We start from the raw sequence: 15,480 nt of genomic DNA, 5'->3' as shown, positions 1-15,480 counted from the left end.
AAGATATTTGTGTGTTCTTTCTCAGTCATAATTGTGAAGTTGAAACAACATAAATGTCCACAATAGTGAAGTATACGTTTACATATTTCCAATAATTCTTGGAGAAGTTGGGATTTCATGGTTGTTGTCTGCTAGACTCAGCAACGCTTTGGGAATACAGATCCTCCATGCCCTATTATTTAGGAATTCTACTCCTGTCATGATATGGTAGGCTAAACTTGCTTCCATGACACTTGGCCAAGGATTATAAATTAATTGTGTGATTGAGGAAGTCCCTGGGAAGACCATACCCACCCCTTGTTCATGCTGGTTGGCTGTAACCATAGCAGCCTCTTACTCCAGACCAAAGTTCAGCTACTGTAAATTTTATGACCATGTTCAGAGTTCAATGTCCATTAGCATAACCCTTCCTTAGGAAGAGTGAGATTTTATATTTGACAACAAAGTGTTAGACTCTATTTCTAAGTACTAGACTTCAAATGATAAGGTCCAAAAGAAGATATTCATTTTTTTTGTCCTAGAGAACTTATTTTCCTGTGAAAATGCCTACCACAAAGAAGACATTGATGTTCTTATCAAGCTTTTTCACCAGCCTTGGGTCTTTCATTGTAATTTGCTCTATTCTTGGGACACAAGCATGGATCACCAGTACAATTGCTGTTAGAGACTCTGCTTCAAATGGGAGCATTTTCATCACTTATGGACTTTTTCGTGGGGAAAGTAGTCAAGAATTGAGTCACGGACTTGCAGAACCAAACAAAATCTTTGCAGGTAAATGATAAACTAATTTGAATGGATATCGTGAGATTGAATTAAGGTTTATGTCATTCTATATTTGGGCCAAATAACCATTCAAAAATAATTTCTTTGTAAGTTTTGGGTTAGGCTGACAATGCAAGTCTAATAATACAAGATAATTTTGGAAATTTGCCATGCCATTATTTGAGCTTCCTCAGTTCTGCTTATGTCTATTAGTACAATAGTCTAAATCATTCCAGCAGTGGTGATATTTAAATAACACCTACCAAGTTGATTGACAAGTAAATAAGTAAAAATATGTGACAGCAATATGGCATTGAATAGCCAGTAGGAATGCATGTTTTAACTGTATTGACTGGGTTTTTAGTTGGACCCACAACCTCCGTCTAGAATTTCACAAGTGGCATCTATGCAGGAAAGAGTAAAACGGGAAATTAATTATCTCTGTTTCTCAAGTTCGTTTCTTTAACTGATTTGAATTTACCTCCAAAATATCTAATCGTTGGGAATTATATTAAATTTCCATTAATTTATTAATTATATATTTGATAGGAATTCCTAAACTTTTTATTTCCTGATTTCTTATATAATGCCATCCTCTCAATGGAAGAAAATTAAAGGTTCATTGAGATTAATAAGTTGATTTAGCTACTTATTTGACTTTTGAAGTTTGATACCTACCTTCATGTTTTCTAAATTTAAAAACATTTGTAAGTTATGTAACACATTAAATGGACTTTGTTTTGAACAAAGTTGTATGCTAGTATTATACAGACATTACTGGGTATCATACAATCATTACCTTTTGACTTATAAATATGCATCATTTTCTACCCTATACACATGTAATGTTTAGTCCTTGTGTAATGCAAAAAGAAGTTTGAGTCCTGGACACTAGCTGTAGGTTCTAGCTCTAGTGTGTTTATGACTTTGTTAATGAAACTATTTTCTTAAATCCAAAGCAGCCTGGTTGTGTTCCCAAGTTATACATTTGTCATTTAGATGTTAGCAAAAGCAGCGTCTCCCCGGGCATTGCCAGAGCCTTTCAGGGACATCTCCTCTGGTGTCAACCTCAGCTTCCCATAAGGATGGGGAACATTGGCTTTCCAGCAACTTTCAAAGACTCAGTCATGCTTTCAGTTATGTGAATAGCATTTTCAAAACCAAAAAGTGTCCCGAAACCTCAGACACATTTAAAAAATTGTAAGTAAGAGACAAAACCTACCAGTTTTTTTTGGTTTCCATATGGTGTCTGTTTGGAACCAGTTGATTTCCAATTTGAGATAAATGGCTTCAAAGAAAGCATCAACTATCTCTATGCACGGAGACTCAGAGGAGGCCAGGATGGGTCAGGACCTGGCTCTAAAGCCCTATGTGCATGCAGGTGAGCATGGTGATGTCAGAGGACCAGAGCAGGCACTCGTCAAGGAGAGCCCTGAAAGGGCCCAGGGCCAGGTAGGTGCGGCAGCCCAGGTGAGAGCACAGTGAGGCAGAATATTTGCCTTCCCTTTGCTGGATCTCTACTTTCAGTCTTTGTTACTGAGGAGCCACATTCTGACTTTCCACAAGTCACTGCCCAACCTCCTGGTGCTGAAGAAGGTGAACCGCCACCCAATTAATGAAGGTGCTGCACTGTCACTCTGGTTGACACCTAAGGACCCCTCAGAGCCTAGGGGGTCTTCATTGCCAATGATTATAATAATCGTTGAGCTTGAACACCTGTAAGCAGTTCTTTCAGACAGGTGAAAGTCATTTTACTGGAACCTTCAACTTGTGGTGTTCAGCTGCTAACAATCCTGGGACGCTTCACCTGGGAGCAGCCCTGCAGTGTGCACAATGAGACATGGGTGCTCTCCTATGGTTTCTCATGGCCACCCGGGGCTTCTTTCAAATCAGAAACCAACCATGGGCAGTAGAATCAAATCTGTATAAATGCCCCTTTCTTGCCCAACAGTGGTGGACTGACCGTTCCACTTGAGAAGTTGACCACATGAGCTTCTTGGCTAGGGCGAGGTCACATCAAGAGTCTCCCAAGAGTAATAATTATTGCAAAGCTCTGCTGTATTTCTGCATGGTATTTATCACATTGAGCCAGTTTTGTCTGTAGATTTTGAAACAAAATAGCAGAAGGAAGCAATGACGGCTGATTTCAAAGTGCCAAAGTAATTCAGCCAACGTTGGTCAATCTGTGGGGAAAATCGTTCTTCAGACCTGGTAAGGAAATTCTCCAGTGTGTAACTTGGAGGGTGCAGGCAGCTCAGGCTGACTGGCTGCATCCTGGTTTGCCCAACATCCAGATGAAAAGTGGCAGGTCCTGTATGTCCACCTGTGAGCAGGTTGTCTTTGCTACTCCCAAAGTTCTGGAGATCTGATTTCTGTTCCAAAACACTTCCCTGAGCAGCTGCTGCGTGTATGAGGGGCTCAGGAGACTGAAAGGAATTGCACATGGTTCCTGGCCTTGGAGGGCTCACCATCCAGCGTGAGAGAAAGACCCTTCCTCAGTTAAAATCGGTGCCTCGGCCTCCCTAGTAGCTGGGATTACAGGAATGCATACCACGGGTGGCTAAATTTTGTATTTTTAGTAGAGACAGGGTTTCACCACGTTGGCCAGGCTGGTGTCAAACTCCTGACCTCAAGTGATCTGCCCACCTCGGCCTCCCAAAGTGCTGGGATTACAGGCATGAGCCACCGCACCCGGCAAGACTTTTCTTTTCTTTTCTTTTTTGAGACAGGGTCTTGCTTTGTCGCCCAGTCTGGAGTGCCATGGTGCGATCATAGCTCATTGCAGCCTCTACATCCTGGGCTCGAGAGATCCTCCTGCCTCAGCTTCTGGTGTAGCTGGGACCACAGGCAAGCACCACCACACCCAGCCACTTTTCTGATGTTTTGTGGAGACAGCGTGTCACCAGCCCAGGCTGGACTTGATTATGAGAGATATTTCTCCTCTTGTGACATTGCACCCTTTGTTCTCGGTTCCAAGAACAGTCTGATTTGCAGATGTGTGGGACTTTGAGCAGTCACGTTGCCTGCAGCGGAAGGTAGAATCACCTGGGATGCGGGTGAGGCATCCCCACCCGGACCAGATGAATAGCAATCTCCGCGGGGTGAGGCCCTGACCTGCTCGTTTTTTAAAAATCTTCCCAGGTGATCCTAATTCAGTGTTGACAACAACCAAGGCCAGGCACTAGAGTGACAGGCATTGCTGTACTGGGTATTGCTTTTTAAGTCCTTTGGATGTGGCCTGCTTGAAATTAAATTAATTGATTGGCAAAAGCTCTAGACAACCTTGCAAAGGAAGCAAGGCAGACTGAGGGAAAGCTCGGCTCCCGGCTGGCCTCTCAGTGCTGCATCCGGGTCAGGACCCACTGCAGCTGGCGCGAGTCTCTCCCCACCTGGCACTCCCCCGCCTGCTAGTTCTCTTTTCTCCACCGACCTCCATGTGTTCTCAGGGAGCTCAACATTGCACCATTAGTCCAGGCTAAAAATAATTAGAAAAATAAATCTGCTGCAGAAACTAATGAATTGCAAAGAGAAGAACAAATGAAGTTTATTTCTCCAGAATTCATAAAGAGCCCCCACCTTACTACTCCTGCCCTGTCCGCATAAGGAGAGTCTCCTGGAGAGCAGTGTTCATCCTCTGCCCCGAGGGATGTCACCACACTGGGAGGGGGAGAGTATAGAGGACAAAAAGGGTGCCCGCCCAGGCTCAGGTTCATCCTCTGCCCCGAGGGATGTCACCACACCGGGAGGGGAGAGTATAGAGGACAAAAAGGGTGCCCGCACAGGCTCAGGCCACTTCTCCCCAAGGAACCCTGGCAACTTTCTGAGAGGCTGGGGCACCAGCCTGGGCTCCCTGGGAGAGCTACCAGGTCACACTTGGAGATCTGCTGATAGAACGAGCTCCTCCCTCAGGTACTGGGAGCTGCCCTGTTCAGGCTCCCTGGTGACCAGGTGTTTATGGAGGGAGTCACAGTAATTCCCACCCATCCACTCACAAAGCCATGGGCTCTCCCTTGATGTCTGAGGACTTACCGAGAACCGGAACTCAAAAGGCAGATGGCAAGTGGGGCCTGAAGGGTTACATTTCCCTGCGTGGGGAGCCCGGATGTCCGGACGGCTCTCAGCGGCACCCATTATCCACTGCCCAGCAGCACGCTTCTGCCTCCCAGCTGCGGGGTCTGCGGGTCAGGTGCTCTTCTCTCTGGCCACGTTGTTCTTGGCTGTTTCCTGGGACAATTAGTGCCACCTGTGAGGTGGCTTTCCTGATTCACACGCTTGCCCCCTAAAAGGAAGAAAAAGAACGGAATGTGTTTGCTAATTTTTCAGGCAGAGAGCAGCTGTCAGATGCTATGTAAGTTTATTGTCATTTCATTCTTGATAACTTTCCCTGAATTTTCAGCTTTTATTGTCTAAGTTCTGAGCCAGGAGCTGGAGGGGAGATACAGCTGTCAGACCTGTGTGGCAGGAAATTCAGAAAGCCGGAAAATAATTTTTAAATCCAGCAGTTAGAATCAAGATGAATTGTCACCTTAAAATGCAGAAAATATGAGTCAACAGGCCCCAAATGACTCCCTTTGGAAAAGTCACATCATTAGACCTTACCAAAAGTCACAAACAAAGCTAAATTCAATTGTCACTTTCTAATTTACTCTGAAAAAAAAAAAAATGGAATGTGAACCATTTACCAATGAATATCCAAAAACCGCTTTTACTAAGTGTGTGAAGCAGAAAAATACTGCAAGCCACTTCAGGGGCCTTGGACACAGCTTTTTTAATTTTTTAATTTTAATTTTTGTTTTAACAGTGAAGTTTCTATTTTCTAGTTAAGTAACCAAATTACTTCTTACTGGTTACCAAACTTTGCTAAGGAGTGAGTTCATTTAGTCCCCAGCAAACTTTGGGATAGACCTCGGAGTTTCCCCTTTAGCGTCCAGGAGGAGCTGGCGAGTGTGGGATGGGAAGCGATTCCCCTTATGGTGACTCAGCAGTGACTCAGCTGCAGCCTCTGACCTGTCCCCCTGAACAGGTGTGTCCTACGTGCTGTAGTTTTATTCCTCCTCTCTTCCGGTGTCATCCTCTATTACTTTCAAAACAAGTGTGTGCTAAATTGTAGCAATATGAATCCCGCATCTGCTGCACCTCCACAGTGAGCAATAGGCAGAGGCAAGAGACGTCACCTGAGTTCAGGGATGGGAACCATCCCAGCCCAGGTGGCCACATCCCACTCACCCAGAAGGCAGGCCCAGCAGGTCCCACCCATCCCCACCCAGGCAGCAGGCAGTGGCTGGTGTGACCCATGCCCCGCTAGAGCTCTTCCCTGGGATGCATAGCCCAAGACTATGCAGAGATTTCACCATGCTCTATGAGTTATTAGCAGAAATTCCAAAATAGTCCAGTCATCATTGAGCTCAAGTAGGCTATACCTGTGCGAGCTGGACTTTGCTCGCAGTCCCCAGTTCCGCTTGAGGAGCAGAATGTTCCCTTGCCACGGTGGTGAAGCCATCATCCTCATGCCACTGAGCTGAGGCTTGCCCGGTCGTCTCCTGGTCTGCTGCCTTCTCCCATGGGTTTTCAAGGGACATGCGGCCATGCCAACCGCTGTGAGGCATATCCACCTTGCCCTCCTCCTGCCCTTTTCTCTCTCCTGCCCTTTTCTTTCCTGCACTTTCTCACTCTCCCTTGCAGCCAGGGCCCTTGGGTTACCTGTCACTGCTGCTTCTGGGGCTTCTCCCACTCCTGGTCTAGGAGGCTCTACCCTGAGACCAGCACCACTTGGGATGCCCGCTCTCTCTGGATGAGGGTCTTTACCACAGGACCCTTTTGCCAGCAGCCCCTGAGGCTGTGTCTCAGGCACCTGGTTGCAAGCTGCCGGCCACATCTCCTTCATGCCCACTGTCTGTTCAGTGGGAGGAAACTTTTCTTCCTCGTAGAACACTGCTGATTAAAAAGCCAAAAAAGAAAACAATAGTGAACGGATAGAATTAAGAGGTTCAAAAATGGAGTGAGGATATCCTCCTGTCCAAGGGGAGTGTCGGGTCTCACTGGGAGCCCCGTGTCTATCTGGCCATGTGTGGTGGCTCATGCCTGTAATCCCAGCACTTTGGGAGGCCAAGGAGGGAGGATCACTTCAGCTCAGGAACTGGAGACCAGCCTGGGCAACATAGTGAGATCCTGTCCCTACAGAAAATTGTTTAAAAGGCTGGCCATGGTGGCTCACGCCTGTAATCCCAGCACTTTGGTAGGCCAAGGCGGGCAGATCACCTGATAGTGGGAGTTGGAGACCAGCCTGACCAACATGGAGAAACCCCATCTCTCCTAAAAATACAAAATTAGCCGGGCGTGGTGGCGCATGCCTATAATCCCAGCTACTTGGAAGGCTGAGGAAGGACAATCGCTTGAACCCGGGAGGCGGAGGTTGGGGTGAACCGAGATCATGCCATTGCACTCCAGCCTGGGCAATAAGAGCAAAACTCCAACTCAAAAAGAAAAAATTTTAAAAAATTAGCTGAGCGTGGTTGTGGTGGCACATCCTGTAGTTCCAGCTACTCCGGAGGCTGAGGCAGGAGGATTCTTTGTTTGAACTCGGGAGATCAAGACTGCAGTGAGCGATGATCTTGCCACTGCACTCCAGTCTGGGTGACACAGGAAGACCCTGTCTCCAAAAAAAGAAGAAAAAAAGAGAAAGAGAAATAGAGTCAGAATAAAGTATGTGTAGCGGGCCAGGCTGTCAGGGACTCTGCAGTCACACCCAACAAAGAATATTCCAGAGACGCGGGCTGTTAATCATGTTGGGATTTATATCCCTCCTCAAATATTTGGACAGGCTGCCAGGCAGGAAAGGAGCAAGTGAATTTTGTGTGATTCCCAAAGGAGAATTAGGACCCCTGGGTTTAAGTTGTGGAGATGCAGATTTGGGCTCAGCATAAAGAGGAATTTTTCAATCATTACGGTGATGCGGGGAGGGAAAGGGGAGGGGACTTGGTGGCCCCTCCCATGGGTGCCCATAGCACCCTGGGGTCTCCCACCTCCCATGCCTGTTCTCTGAATTCTTTGTGACACTCTGGTTCCATTAGGAACTCCTTGACCTTCGATCCTTGGGCATACGCTGAGGGAATACCACCCCTAGGCCCAGGAACCAGAGATCCTCCTGGCCTTTTCGCTTTCTGTTCTTTCAAGCTGCTCCAGATAAAGATGTGAGGTCTCCAAGGCTCTCTCCCTGGAGCTCAGAGAAACCAGCACGGAAAGAAAGAGACTTTCACTTGTTTTGACCCACCTGTTCCCAGTGATGTTGCTGTGGCCTTACTGTGACTCAGAACTTTCTCCCATGTCCTGGTGACTTTCGTGGAACGTCCCTGTAAACACTGTTTAATGTACTGACCTCCTCCACAGGGCCTCACACACCCTGACAGCCCGTGGCTGGGCTGGGCTTACATGTAAGTGCACCCCTGTGGTGCCTGGGCCTTGCATCCTCCACAAAAGAGCAGGTGGAGGATATGGCTGGTGGGGGTCAGAAGCCTGCAAAACCAGGAACCCAGGACTGACAGCCAGGGCACCTTTGCTTCATTTTATGAATGTCCTTCTATGCCTGGAGCTACTCTGCACTTAAGAAATATGTACTTTTCATGCAATGCTGTTAGGATTCAGAAGAGTTCTCCTTGGAAAGCAGAGTCAAGGCTTACTCATGGGCAAATTCCCAACTGCCTCCAGCATTGGAGCCCTGTGGGCATCTGGTCCTCTCTGTCTCCAGGAAAGTGGAGTCTGAAGTAGGACTCACACCTCAATTTGCAGTAACAGAAGTCATTTTCTTATGTCAGCCTTCAGCTTCCACTTTCCTGGTCACCTTTCTTAGCTTTTTCTCTGCTGATGCCACCCCTGACTCATGGAATTACCCCAGACACCACAGGGCTTATGGGATTCTCAGAGTGCACAAGTTTTCAGGGTGACCTGCCCTGTGAGTGCCTCCAAGTGGAAGCCGAGTTAGTGCTCAGAGCAACAGGGGCACTGATGAAACTGTGAAAAGCACCTTGGCAAGGACGGAGCCTGAGCTCATACTGGGAAGGCTAGCCAGCCCTGCTGCCAGTATCCAGGAAGGCAAACTCTCTCCTAGGGGACGTCAAAACCAGGCTCAATATCCAGTTATCTGTAGTGTCGCGGTTATACCCATCCAACCACTGATTCAACAACCAGCCTCCTGTGGGGAATGCAGGTCTTATTCTTGCATGACTTGGAGGTTCCTGATACCTCTACTGACATCCAACAACTACTAACTCAAGTACCTAAGAGGGTAGGGTGGGGAGGAATGCCAGCCCAGAGCTGGTATTTGCATTATGTGCTATGCACTCACAAAACATTATTTTAGTTTTAGGGATACTGAATAATTCTTCCCAAAAAACTCTGCATTTGGTGACTATCCTGTTCCTGGTCCTGAGTTTGCTCACGTCGCTGCTGAGCTCTGGGTTTACCTTCTACAACAGCATCAGCAACCCTTACCAGACGTTCCTGGGGCCGATGGGGGTGTACACCTGGAACGGGCTCAGCGGTGAGTGGCCCTGTGAGACCCGGTGCTCTGCAGAGGACCGCATCCCTCTTGTCCCCGTGTCTCCACCTCTCACACACGCATGAACATACAGTCACGTTTACACCAAGGAAACTATGAGGACCTCCCATGAGCTAAGGGCTGGGGCTTATTTTGTCAATCCAAAGTGTTTATGAAGCATCTCTGGAAATATAATTCTGTTTTAAATGCACTATTGAGGAGACTTATAACAAGCCAGCCTTTGCTTTTGAGACTCTAACATAAGAAGTCAAAATGCACAAAAGTCAACAAAATATTGACCGGGCTCCTGCCATGTGCTTAACTCCAAACTAGGCTCTGTGTGGCATATAGAAGCACACACATGTGCATACACATACACATGCGCACACACATGCGCATACACATACCCATGTGTGTACCCACACACACATGAGCACACTGGCACACTCTTCCTTCTCTTTCCTCTTCCACATGACAAGAGTCCACTTAGTCTCCACACATGACATCTCTGCATGCTTGTGCCACAGAGCCACAGATAATGGCACATAAGAGAATCTGGGGGCAATACCTTTCTTGTGGGCTACCTGTGAGCCTGGGGTGTGGCTGGGTGGTGTTGCTTGGTTATTTTATTTGTTTCATGGGTGTGGTGCTGGGAGGATGGAGCCCAGATGGGAAGTGGGTCCCAGCTTTGACTCACAGTCTTTTGGCTTTCACTGGGTTTTGCCAGGGCTCTGCGGCTGCCCATCTGCCCAGAGCAGGGCCGGGGAAGTGCCTCTTTGCCCTGCTCAGCTGCCTTCAGGGCCTTGCTCCCCCCAGGCAGCCAGGTTTCCCCTGTTCTTTCCCTCTCTCCATCATTGCAACTGGACCTTGGGAATGAAGCCTGTCCTAAGGAAATGATTTCTGAGGTGGCTTCACATAAGCTTCAGGTGACACATTTTAACACAGGCCTGAAATTTTCAAGCACAAGAAGGAGACTCTGGATATCAGACATGTCAGGAAGCCTGAAAGGAGGGGCTGAGAGCAGCATCATCCTGTCCCTCCGTTGAGTGTCATCCTTACCACGAGGCAGGCGCAGGTGGCTGGAGGAGGCCAGCAGCTCCATGCCATGTAGTAGAGATGTGCTGAGGAATATGAACAACTGGCTCTCCAGTGGGGAGAAACAAAGAGAGAAAAAGCCCTGGTGATTGGAATGGTGTAAGCACAGCCACGTGACCATTTTCAAACTCCCAATGTGAGATCACTGACGTGGAGTTGAGATGTAAAAACCGGCCCCAGCGCAGCACAGGTAGGACGGTGAGGGATGCTTTTTAAAATGGAAAAGCATTAAGCCAGGACTACAGGTGGGCTGGGTTGCATTACATTACACACCCCAGCTCCGAGGATTTGGGGTCAGGCTGGTTTAACCACATTCATATATGACTGGCTCTTTCTTTCTGTGCTTGTATTGCTTGGTGGTAAAAACAAATAAATCCCCCAATTTAATGGGCAGCCACTATGGACGAGGCACAACAGTCCTGTAGAATGAATATCACTGCTTCTCTTTCTTAGAGCAGAGCTGAGTGTCAGAGGTTAAGGGACTTTGTTACAAAATCAGATATACTCACCTGAATGCCAGAGTCCTTTGCCCAAGCTACTTGCATGATGATGGTTCACCCCTGTCAACCAAAACCAAAGGTAAACCAATTGGTACCCATGGCCAGGGCAAAGAGATAGATTATTTTTACTTTTGCTGATGTGACTAAGAAAGCACGAGAAGCAGTGACTTCAGACACAAGACCCTAAACTTCGAGTTAGGGTCTTGGCCCGTGTCATGAGGACTGTTTCCTGCCATTGCTCCATCTATCAGAATCCTCGGTATTGACTCCATCATTCATTAATTGGCTGGATCAATCCTCTTGAAGATAAGATGACTGCTGGCCACTCTGGGCTCATTGCTGATGGTGGCAGCCCCAGGAGAAAAAAGCTTCTCATTTCCTTCAAATTCAAAGAAAGTCCTGGGCTACTTTGCACTGGCATTGCCCTTCTCCCATCCCTTGACCAATCTCTGTGGCCAGCAGGGTTGAATTCCCCAAGCCATCCACTGATTGACTAAGGCTGCCTGCCCATCCTGGAGCTGGGGCTGGAGTCGGCCCTTCCCCAGCCACAGGGGTGAGTGGGGAAGGAAGACTGCGTTCCTGGAGGGAAAACAGGTGCCAGGGCCAGAGTGGAGGGCCAGGTGTGGCGCCGGCCAAACAACAGGGGCCCAGCATTGCTGTGTCTGCAGCCTGCAGGGTTCAAAGTCTGCCACCTCTTCCTCCTCCACAGTGGAGTATGGGCTGGCTTTGCATATAGCAGAGGCCTCATGCATGTTTGGGAATAAAAACAGGGGCCAGACAGCCTCCCCGTAGCCCTGCCTACTCCTATCCACAAAGAATTATTGGATAGAGAGGGAATTCCTGCCACCTTCCTTTCCTGGCTCAGGGGCAAGTTCTAACACACAGAGGGAGGCTGTGAGGTGGGCAGAAAGCAGCCTGAGAGGTTGATGTGGAAGGAGCAGACTGCGTTCTGCTGCCCACCTAGGAGAAGGCCTCGCACAGCTTGGCTTCCTCTAAATGCCCCTTGAGGCCTCTTGACCCTAATGCTTTGATAGGCCTGACTTTTGCCCAAAGTAACCCTTTGAGGGCCCTGATTTTCTTCACAGGAGCTTTGAGGGTTGGAGAACTTACTGAAACTCTCAGTTTCAAGGAGGCTCAGCCTGCAGAAGGGTTTGTGTGCAGAGATGCCTTAATTCTTGCCTTGGGTCATGGCTGTGGGAGAGCACGATCAGACTGACCTCTGGGAGTCCTGGGGCCAGAAGGAATTGCTCCAAACCCCTAGGGGCTGGATTTGAACAACCTCTGCTTAGCCAGCAGGTGTTGGGTAGGGAAGGAAGTGGGTTTGCTGGCTTGTTTCTGATAGAAAGAAGCAGTTTCTGCTTTGAGGAGACAAATAGCAGTCTCACTTCCTAGGTTCCCGTGACCTCTGACCTCAGCCTACCCTCTGCACCACACTGACCTGATGAGGCTGCATCCTGACCTCAGGGGATAAAATTGTCAACTGAGAGAAGCTTGGAGCCAGAGAGAACTTTGCAGACCACCCGTTCCAAATACATTTGTGTCTCAACTGGGGAACCCAGAGAGCAGAAAGGGATCAGTAGGTCACGGGGCCCGCGGGTCACAGACCAGGACAGAAACCAGGGTCCGTGAGCCTTCCGAAGCTCCTCATCTACCCCGGGGCTTCCTCCAGCCCCTATAAGTCCTTCTGTCCCAGAGGCTGGAGAAGCCTGGCAGGTAGAGGCTCTGGGCATCTCGTCACTAAAGGGGACTCAGGTTGGCATTTTGTGTCTGTGTGTCAGCCCCTCCCGATTCAAATCAAAGTTCTAGGCAGCCCGCTCTGGAAAAAAGCATTTAGCCTATATTCATCCTGCCCCTTTATGATTAAGCTTTTATAAGAAACTTCACAAGAGGAAAATGAAAGATAATTAAGGCCGTGAGGCACCCGGAGAGCTTCAGAGGGCCAGGGCTTTTGTTCGGACAAATTATTAAGAAATAAAACCATTATGTTGAGGATGCAGGTCTGTCATCAAGGAGCGTTTAAAACATTCTCCTCATACAAAGCCCCTCTAATTAAGGCCTTTTGAAGGACCGTTTGGAAGGTTTCCCTAGGTGTGGGTTATAGCAGGATACATTTGATGTCCACTGAGTTCCGGGTACGTGGCGGCAGACAGAGTCTCAAAGGGCTTCTGTGGCCAGGATCCCCTGGCGGCCCCCTCTGCACATCAAACCTCACTGGGTGAGCCTACTCACTGGCCTCATCACAGGCCCTGGAACATAGGCATCCTTATCCTCCACAACCTTTCTTTTAACAGCTTTATTGACACATGAGTCACACACCATATAATTCACCCATTAAAGTATACAATTCCATGGTTTTTTGTATGTTCTCAGACATGTGCAAGCCTCACCACTGCCAATTTTAGAATCTTTTGATCATCTTGAAAAGAAACCCCATGCCCGTTAGCTATCACCCCCTCCCAGCCCACTTCCAGCCCTAGGCAACCGTAAAAGCCCTAATCTACATTTTTGTTTGTTTGTTTGTTTCTATCTCATCTCCTTTGGAAGATGAGGAATGAGGCTCAGAAAGGCTACATGACTCGTCCAAGTTCACCTAGCTAGGATTTCCAATCCTGTTCTCTCTGACTCCAGAACTACGTGCTTTTAACTAGACAAAAATGGCTCTCCCAAGTCTGTACTGAAGCATGTTCTTTAAGGCCAGGCACAGTGGTTCACACTCAGCACTTTTGCAGGCCGAGGCAGGTGGATCACTTGAGTCCAGGAGTTCGAGACTAGCCTGGGCAACATAGAAAAAGCTGATCTCCACAAAAAATTAGCCAAGCATAGTGGCATGTGCCTGTAGTCAGCTAGTCAGGAGGCTGAGGTGGTAGGATCAATGGAGCCCAAGAGGTGGAGGTTCAGTAAGCTGAGATCATGCCACTGCACTTCAGAGCCCAGGGGACAGTGAGACCCCATCTCAAAACAAACAAAAAAGCATGTTTTCTAGTGAAGGATATTGTGAAGAATAAAAAAGGGAAGACAGAAACGTACAATAAGTTCTCTTCTCTAATGAGTTTTGTAAGGAGATCCCTCCTGATTAGACACTCTTGCCAGTGGCATCATATGCCATGAGATTCAAGCTCCTGGGATGGCATTTTTGTGGCTCGCAGGGCAGTCCAGTCTCGGTACCCAGTTCTTAGGACCCTGGGACCTCTCCCCAGCAGCTGAGCTTGTATCTCACAGTCCCAGATGCTTCAGGCCCACTGCCCACCCAGGGTCTTTGTTGAGGCAGCTTCATCCATCTGTGATGCCCTGTCCTTCCTCAGCTCTTCCCAGACCTCCTTATACAGCTTCTTTCTGAACTGTACTATTCACTCATTCATTCAGCACACTACTACTGCATTCACCACCTAGGAAGTGCCCTGTTTGGTAGACCAGTTGCACAACTACTTCGGAAAGCGTTTGAGTCAGCATGTTTGCTGTTGGTCATACACAGCCCTGCACAATCTTTAGTGTTCTATGCCTAGACATCTAGTTTGTGTCTTACAATTTTGTATCTTCTCCCTAGTGCTTAAAAGAGTGTAAACTCCCGTGCAGACATTCAATACATACCCACAGATATGTGTTCCGTAAAGATAAGTGACATTAAAAACTGTATCACGATGCCATGCATGAAACTCCGTCTTCTTTTCAGCATCCTCCGTTTTTGTGACCATGATACTGTTTGTGGCGAACACACAGTCCAACCTTCTCTCCGAAAAGTTGTTCCACATGCTTTACCCGACAACCGCCAGTAAAGGAACGACCCACAGTTACGGATACTCGTTCTGGCTCATACTGCTCATCATTCTTCTAAATATAGTCACTGTAACCATCATCATTTTCTACCAGAAGGCCAGATACCAGCGGAAGCAGGAGCAGAGAAAACCGATGGAATATGCTCCAAGGGACGGAATTTTATTCTGAATTCTCTTTCACCTCATTTTGGCATTGCCTCTGTTTTACATCAGCCCTGAGTAGTAACTGGTCAGCTTCTCTGGACAATTCAGCATGGTAACGTGACTGTCATTGATGACAGTGTTTGTGTTTCGTGACACTGTATTCTTCATTGATGCTGTACTCCTGAAAAGTTTCTCCCACAAGGTTGGGGAAAATGAATGGGAAATATAGCCCGTCTGTGTGGCTTTCAAAGCAGTAGCATCACGACGAGCGTAACGACCCTTCTGACCTGGTCTCACGATCTGAAATAATAAAAGGTTGTGTCATGTTTCTTTTCTTTGAGTATCTCAAAGCACTTCAGCTCCTATGATCTCATTCCCCTCAGGAGGGACCAGGTATTTTTATTCTACTCTATACATGAAGACTTCTGAGAACAGAGGGTTTCAGGACTCACCTTTCCAGGACCAAGTGCTGGAGGCAAAGAGAGACTTTGGAGTAAATGACTTGGTTCTCTGGACCCTCAGTTGCTGGCATATTCAAACCCAATGGTGGGTAAAAGTGATTATATGTGATCCTCAAACACATTTTTGAGATTCCAAGATGGGGTTTGGGTCAGAAAGAGAATAGAAATGAGAAGATCAGAGAAAGAGAAAAATGATAGCCCTGTGGTCTATA

The 15,480-nt window shown here is 47.7% G+C and overlaps 1 protein-coding gene across 1 annotated transcript; it reads left to right on the top strand.

Moving 5' to 3' along the window:
• The first annotated feature begins 387 nt into the window (after nt 1–387).
• CLRN3 (clarin 3) lies at nt 388–15,137 on the top strand. Its single transcript, XM_025397178.1, has 3 exons — nt 388–771; nt 9,119–9,298; nt 14,561–15,137. Exons 1-3 carry the CDS (start codon nt 543–545, stop codon nt 14,830–14,832), a joined length of 681 nt encoding a protein of 226 aa, XP_025252963.1. The 5' UTR covers nt 388–542; the 3' UTR covers nt 14,833–15,137.
• Nucleotides 15,138–15,480: the final 343 nt, after the last annotated feature.

Source organism: Theropithecus gelada, chromosome 9, assembly GCF_003255815.1.
Source record: "Theropithecus gelada isolate Dixy chromosome 9, Tgel_1.0, whole genome shotgun sequence".
Classification (NCBI taxonomy): Eukaryota; Metazoa; Chordata; class Mammalia; order Primates; family Cercopithecidae; genus Theropithecus; species Theropithecus gelada.
Note: the sequence above shows the minus strand (reverse complement) of the source record. Positions and strands in the feature narration are given on the sequence as shown.